Consider the following 7,811-nt stretch of genomic DNA (forward strand, 5'->3'; position numbering starts at 1 on the left):
CTCTTTTGCCCGCTCTTCTTCGTTATTCGCTAGAGCTTAATTATTCGTCACCAGAGTCGAGCATATCTCTGATGCCGGCAACCGCTAAAATTTTATCGGTAAATATTCATAATGTTTTTTTTTAAAAATTGTGGACTCAAAGAAAGCATGGACCCCGAGCACCCGGTGCCCGTGAGCGCACTAGGCTCACCAGCCTAATTTTTGGGCACGTGTGCTGGGCTAGAGCACGCTGTCAACCCCCAGACCTAATTTTTGGGCGGGGACTTGGCACTCGAGGACGGTGTACGAAAATCTTCACCTGCCTGTTATGTCTCCATCCCATAAATGAGTTGGATGATTTAATATAAGACAATTGTGTTGTTGCAGCTATTTGAGCAGGCTGAGTGAAACCATAGCTGAGGACTTATCGTTTGTAAATGATGTTAAAATTATATTTTTTTATTAAAAATTATTTTTTATTTTTAAATTATTATTATATACTAACTTAAAAATTAATTATTAAAAAATAAAAAAATATTATTTTAATATATTTTTAAACAAAAAGTATTTTAAACTATAATTAAAAGGCACTTCTTAAAATAAAAATACCCTCTAATCTTACACCATAAAAAAGGAGTTAAAAGATATAAATACTCATTAAAGCATATAGATAAAAGGGATCTAAAGCTATGTCTTTGAGGGAAAAATTGCTCAAGAGGGAGTTTTACAATATTTATTGTCTTGGTCAGATTTTTAAACTCTTATGGCTTTTGTAATTCTACAATAGCTCAACCTATCGCTGAAGTTTACTAAAAAAATTACGAGAGGCAATTATATTGCTCCTTCTTACCACATGAATATTATTAATATAATTTAGATAAAAATGAACGTGCCAAAAGAGAATGAAAACTTGTGCGAGATCGATCACTTTTCCATTGATGGCCTGTGGACAAGAAAATCTTAATAGCACCAAAGGAGGGCAGAAGCACGACACGCTAGCAGAAAATAAGAGCTACAACGCGCTACTAAACGCCAAGCTGCTGCTGCTGTTTTGAAGAACTCTACTTGCGGATGAGAAGGGAACTCGAGCAATTTCTACACCACTCCAACTTGCAGCATCTTTTTTCCTTGTTCCACGTGCTAACCTCTTTTTATTTGATTCTATCTCTCACTCACCAGGTCCACCATGCCTGCTGGTCATGTGCTTGTGCATCTGACCGACCCTATTCTTTTTTCTTTCTCCACTCGAAACACAATGACCTCCCTGTACGTTTTCACAAATGCCCCTTTCACACTTCTTTATGCAAGAGAGTGTGAGTGAAATCTAAACAATGGAATATGGAACACAGGATATCAATTCTGAGCCGAAGGATTTTGTGGATGATTGGCGAATCCTGCTCTTGGAATTATAAATAACTAGAATTGAGTTAATAGGATCTAGATTCTTGACCTTGAATTATATAAAAATATTAATTCATTTACCCTTAAGATTTGAAAGAACTTATCTTTACTTGCTCTTTTGCAGCCTTTTGAACAAGACTAAACCTCAATATAATTCCACTGTAATGAAGACAGTGTCTGCCACATGCTCCCCATAAAGGGTTACGGCAACCCCAATAATATATATATCAGGCTAGACCATCTTGTTCCATGCAGAAGCTAGTGTTTACGGGGGTGAAGGGTACTTTTCTTTTCCTTCTAAAACAAAATGCATAGAGAGAAAAGGGGAGAGGAAGACAGAAATTCACCTCGTTCAAAGGTCGTACCAGTGTCTGAGTCTCAGACTGCATTGACAGTCAAGGTATCTATTCTCCAGTGATGAGCCACACACCAAATCAATTATGGAGTTGTTCATTCGTATCATTCCACAGATGATACAGAAGTGTCCAGGTTCCTAACAAATGATTGCTTATTGCTATACATCTCGACCTGCTCTCCGCAAAGCAACGAAAACGATTTAAAATTAAATATTTGGTGAAGGAATATGACCTAATCAATGAGTAAGGAATTGCACCTCCAGGGGAAAAAAGAACTAAAGAAAGACCTGTACAAGTTTTACCAAAATCTCAATTAAACAAAGCATCTTCAAGGTAACTATGGGCAGAGTAGTTTAATTACATGAAAGTAAGAGATACAGTTCATAAAACATCTTCAGCTATGCTGCCGTTCCAACATGACTTTTGCCTCTGGTGGAAGGTGCTAAGGAATATTCTTTATTCAATTTTTCTTCTAACTAGTCCTTCGAAGAAGTCGAAACTGTAGCCAATGAGAAAAAAATAAAAAAATATTGCGATTACTTCCATTACGAGGATAATGAGGCAGGTTCTCTGTATGGAAACAATTCATCTGAAATGTAAAACTACATGATACTAAACCTAGCATATTTTAGTCAAAGTAGGGAAGATGATGGCAGATAGCAACAATCAGAAGCAGATCGTTTCCAATTGTTTTTTATTTGATGACCAGAAAAATTCAGAAACATGGAAAGTTGTCGCTGGCCCATTCAAATTTGCAACCAAGTCAAGGACTCAAGACATCCGGGTTGAGAAAAACATAATGGCCACTCTGACGCACATGGATCCATGGAAAACTTGTACTACAAGAGAATAGGATAGATCAATACAGTAATGATGCACTATGCTTTTGTTGAATAAGTAACACTCATGCACAACTTAGCACCACAGAAACCCATTCATTCTCTTCGAATTCAACTTCAAAAAAGTGTAGATTTTAATAAACAAGAATATATATTTTGGAAGGTAACACCAATCTACCTATTGCCATCAGGATGAAGTTCACACATTTGATTCTCTTCACCAATAGCTAGCAAATAACCAGAAGATGTCAATCCCTGCAAATATAAGAATTAGCTAAACACTTTAGAACACATCATTTCAGGTTCTAGCACAAGCAGCATGACACTTTCTCTTATTTAGCACCTGTTGCTAAAGGTCTATCATATCAAGGGGCTTAAGGAACTAAACTTTGCATCATGAATGAAACTGAAATTATAAAATCAGATTGTGGAATTTTCAGTTAGTAATATGTAGCAGAATAAAACTCTTCCACAGTTTTTCTAGGAGCAAAATGTGAATTCAAATCAGAAGGTAGCACATTATCTAGGACATCAACCTTAACAAGGTCATACCTGAATGGTGACCACGTTCTCCACTACTTGGTTTTCATTCTTCTCCTGGATGATAACTCTCTGTCCGCTGCATGAACATCTCAAAATAAAATCATAGCTAAAACATGCTTGTCTAAACGATATAAACAAGTCCGATCAGCATATTATAGGCAATAGCATAGAAAGTTATGCAGTTATCTAGTTTAATATGAGGACTTTTGTAGAAAGTTGAGCAGTTGTCTAGTTATGAGGACTATTTAAAGCAAAGTGAACATCAATCTGGTGATCCATAAGCAGTCATATAAACAAAACAAGAATCAGGAATCAACAAGTGAAAAGCATGTGCAAGCAGTAATATATATATATACTCATAAGCTGAAGGCATCCAAAGGGAATCGATAATGTGAGCAGCTGAAACAAGGATATGCCTGAGAAGCTAGCTAATGATCCATTGATTTGAACAACACATCATCCTAGATGAAGCAAAGTGTGTTAAACAATATTCTTTTCCGTATAGAACTAGAGGGTTTATTTTTTTCTTCTGTTGTTAATTTCAGTCAAACGGTTTTTGGGTTTGCCAAGCACCATGCTCGGATGTGAGAAATTCATAACAACAGCAATTTGAAATTTCAATGGACCTCGATACTTTTCATGGCTACAGAACATGAACATGATGGATCTCCTTTGTTATGCATCTTGAAGATTATCTACTTCGTAACTTGTTTGGACATAAACTTTCAAAAGAAGTGATGAAATGATAAACCACTGAACCATCATTGATTTGAATGGACATCAACCTTAACCAATTATAAACATTACCGGTGCCCTTTACATTATAAAAAGTAAACAAGCACACACAGAAAAGGAAACCATTAACACAACAACAGAGTTGCAAAGAGGAAATCATGTGAAATACTGGAGAGTATTGAAAATTACATCTCATCTGTGTAGCCATGTTTTATAGTAAAGCTCCTCAAGAATTTGAAATCCTGGGTGCCATGCTGAAAGAGAGAGAGAGAGATAGAGAGATGAATGTGACATCATCATTATTATTATTACTACTACATGTAATATGGTTAGCTTGGAAATAAAAATGATATTATCAATAGAAAAAAATAACTATTTGTAAAGAAATTTCTGATAAAGCAATTATACGAGAAAAAGAAATGACAGAATTACAATTTTACACAATCTTTGGTGAAAAAGAAGAAACCAGCTAAACTATAAAGAAATATATGATTTAATACACTAAATATCAATAATTCTTTAACTACTTTGAAAAATAAATTAGATAACCCTATTTACACTAGTTGTAGACTTAAATCTTAATCCTCGTAGGAAAAGAAATCCTTATTGATAGTTATATGGTTAATATAGAATCCAGTTAGCATTGAGATTCCTAAGCTAAATAAGAAAAGAAAAATAACAAGAAAAATAAATAAAATTATGAAAAAACAACTTCCAGACCTAATTTGGGCATGAAAACAACCTCAGCTAGTTATAACTTGTTGACTCTAGCTCTTGTAGGTGATTACATTGATTCAGCCTTTGAAATTCAACATTTTATTTATGGATACATTGATTTCATTGAAAACAGTACTGATATCACTAAAATAAATATTGATCATAATCCCAAGGAAGGAACTTGTCTTGCATCCATGATTTAACAAGTGCCCTGCCTTCTCTTTTGCTTATAGCCATATGTAGTTTTCACCAAGAAAAAGCTCCACCTTTCAGCTTGTATGTGGTCAATTTCATTATCATCTTGTCTGAGGTATTCATGCATTCCTTAAGCCTGTCACATTTAGCAATCCAGTCAAAGAATTTTTCTATGTCCATATCTACATTGAAGTTAGGGATATCACCCATTAGATAAAATTCATTCATCTCATGCTAAAGTTTTATAGGCCTATGCCTATTGTAATAGGCAAAACCCTCACAACCTCAATCAATCTTGTCCTCTTCAAATTCCTCCAAATAGATAGGTTGTCCATGTATGATTGGAGGAACAACTTTGAGATTTGATCCACTCTGAGACAAGTCTTTGGGCACACCCCTCCTTTCAACACCATCCTTGTTTATGCCTTCCCTTGGTAGTTGATCTAACTACTTAGCTATGTTTACTACTGAATGTTCTAATCAATCGAATCTTTGCAATAAGATTCTATATGGTGCCTCTTGAGTCCTCACAACGCTTCTACGTCTTCAACTCCTTAATTTACATTGCAAGGTAGGATGATGTTGTCAATGTCTTTATCCATCAAGCAAGCTAACTTGCTATGATATTAATTGACGCAACATGTTTAGCAAAAAGGAAGAAACCAGGGTTTTACAAACCCTAAACTTGTGCTAAACATCTAATTTAATTACTCTAATTGTAATAACTCTTACTTGTTATGAAAAATAACCAGACAACTCTATTTATACCAATCCTATACCATATCCTATTCCTTATAGGAAAATGAATCCTTATTGAAAGTTATATGCCCAATATAGAATCTAATTGGCATTAGAATTACTAAACTAAATAAGAAAAGTAAAATAACAAGGACAATTAAAAAAATAAAACAATTCCAGATCTAATTTGAACATGTAAACGATCTCAATTGGTTGTAAGAAACAATATGCTTGTAAAATTTTAGTTTGATCCAATAGTCAAATTAAAAGTTATGTTGTTTTTGCTAAGAAGCTCCTTTAACTTGTCTAGACTTTTTCTTAGATTTGGACTAGTTGATTTGATCATGAATGTACTTATTGGATGTTCCACATTATAATTAGAGCAATCCTAACTTGTAACAAGTTATTGGACTTTATGTTATTGAGAACCAACTGAACAAAAACCTTAACCTCATAGGGTATCTTGCCCTAGTAAGAGACAAAAGTTTGGAGATTAAAAAAAAATCCAATCAAATCTTCACTTTTTTGCTTTCAAACTCCACCATTCACATCAATAAAACCATAAAATCTCAATCCATTGTCTTACCATTCTAAAATTTCCTAAGAGCTGATTCAAGCAGAACTACAAGAAGTATTTGGTTGAGAGTTAAAATATTCCTTCCTTAACTGATTTGAAAGTATCAAATCAACACCTTTTAGTCTATCTTAGATAACTTAATAAAAGCTCGCTCATTGAAATGCTTTATGGGTTCTGAATGAAGTCAATTCCAGCTGTTGTTTTACTAGACTAGGAGATAGCAAACCAATACTTGGAAGAAATATGAAGCAAGCCCTTAAATGCCACAATATGTTTGTTAACAAGAGCTCAAAATGGAACAAACCATATACACTAGTGATTAGTATTTAAAAGTACATTTTTATCATGGTTTTATATCATCATTTTGCACTTGAAGTATCAATAACTCCTTAACTAAAGCATGTTTTATAATAATATATCTAATAATATAAGATACCTTTAATTTGTGGTAAATGTTCATTTTAAATGCAGGCCTATCACATAAATGAAAGGATTGATTGATGAATTTAAGAACTGAAATTGAAAGGATAAAGGGATGGCCAAACTTAGAAAAGAGATGTCGGTGCAATCCAAACCGAAACACTATTCGGTAATTGGGTCATATCTGAAGCTATAGATCTCAGATTTAGGTCTACTTTATATGGATGGAAAGGTAAGACATAGGCCTATAACTTTCATATGGAGCCTAAGATCTAAAAAGGCCATTTTCAAGTCCAAATTATAGCAATAACAAAGAAGCTCGAATTTGCCCTCTAGCCTGAGCACTGTTCAGTATGTTGGCCATATCTGGAGTTCTAGAACTTGAAATGAGTTGAAATTTTTACACAAGAAAGTTGAGACAATTTCCTACAACTTTCATGTTTTCAAATGGCTCCAGTTTTGATGTTATCAATGACGTTTTGGGCAGACAAGAGAAGATAAGGATTGTCACCAAGTCAAGAGTTGGCCACCCACTTATCAATTAGTCATCAAATCAATAGTTCCCAATTTTGGCCTATAAAAGGATGCATTTTCTATGCAATTAGGCATCTTGGTTTCCAGATCAAAATCATGCTCTTGCTTTCTTTCTTTATTTTTTTTGTATTGCTTATGCTTTGCTTTCATTAATATCAAGTTTATACCATTCATTTCCTTTCCTTTACTTAGTTAACTTTTATCTTGTTTATGTTCTTGTTTTGTTTATTTATTTTTCTTTCTTTCATTATGTTTAGCTAAGTTTATTATGTCAAGGTGAAAAGGTTACACTAATGGTGTAAGAATAAGCATAGTATAAACTTAATATGGACTTTAATGTTTGATACTAACATGTTTTATATTTGTTATCTTGTTCACTCTTTAATACTTTGCTTGTTAAATGACTAATCTTGATTTATATTGTATAACACTTGGTACAACAAATGCTTGGCACTTTCATAGACCATACTGTATGGTATAACCGACACCTGAGCTATGAAAGGAACTTGATTTGTTGTTAACATAAGTTATAATCATAAATGCTTGATGACATTTAGAAGTATTAGCATTAATTGAATAAGATGACTAATGTAATCATGTTAACAATCTATAATCTGATTGGAACCTCCTTTGTGTGTTGTTTCCAATTGAATAATAAGAGTTTATACTATACTTGTTTGACATACCATTAGTGGAACCTCTAACCTTGACATTTGTTATTATTATTGCTTAATCCTTACATTAATATTTGATCTCCAAGCGCTCATCATCATCATC

The 7,811-nt window shown here is 33.8% G+C and overlaps 1 protein-coding gene across 3 annotated transcripts; it reads right to left on the reverse strand.

The window, feature by feature from the left end:
• Nucleotides 1-1,469: 1,469 nt before the first annotated feature.
• Nucleotides 1,470-4,178, reverse strand: LOC105108703 (biotin--protein ligase 2-like). 3 transcript variants are annotated; one of them, XR_839109.1, is made up of 4 exons: nucleotides 3,128-3,395; nucleotides 2,754-2,830; nucleotides 2,098-2,235; nucleotides 1,470-1,908 (listed from the first exon to the last, which is right to left on the reverse strand). XR_839109.1 is itself a non-coding variant. In XM_011003115.1 (4 exons), the coding sequence occupies exons 1-4, from the start codon at nucleotides 4,151-4,153 to the stop codon at nucleotides 2,193-2,195; spliced, it is 291 nt and encodes a 96-aa protein (XP_011001417.1). In that variant the 5' UTR covers nucleotides 4,154-4,178; the 3' UTR covers nucleotides 1,995-2,192. The 3 variants fall into 3 exon arrangements, 2 of the variants coding, with proteins under 2 accessions (XP_011001417.1, XP_011001415.1); XM_011003115.1 differs by lacking the exon at nucleotides 1,470-1,908 and adding an exon at nucleotides 4,050-4,178 and having other exon boundaries at nucleotides 1,995-2,235; nucleotides 3,128-3,194; XM_011003113.1 differs by lacking the exons at nucleotides 1,470-1,908; nucleotides 2,098-2,235 and adding exons at nucleotides 2,254-2,575; nucleotides 4,050-4,178 and having other exon boundaries at nucleotides 3,128-3,194.
• Between the last annotated feature and the right edge of the window lie 3,633 nt (nucleotides 4,179-7,811).

This window comes from Populus euphratica, unplaced genomic scaffold (genome assembly GCF_000495115.2).
Source record: "Populus euphratica unplaced genomic scaffold, PopEup_1.0 scaffold528.1, whole genome shotgun sequence".
Lineage (NCBI taxonomy): Eukaryota > Viridiplantae > Streptophyta > Magnoliopsida > Malpighiales > Salicaceae > Populus > Populus euphratica.

Coding starts and splice junctions, on each gene's coding strand:
- LOC105108703 (XM_011003113.1), bottom strand. CDS start 4,153: ATGATGATGTCACATTCATCTCTCTATCTCTCTCTCTCTCTTTCAGCA. Junction 3,195..4,049: donor TATAAAACATGGCTACACAG/ATGAGATGTAAT, acceptor ATGTTCATGCAG/CGGACAGAGAGTTATCATCC. Junction 2,576..2,753: donor CTTCATCCTGATGGCAATAG/GTAGATTGGTGT, acceptor ATTCTCTTGTAG/TACAAGTTTTCCATGGATCC.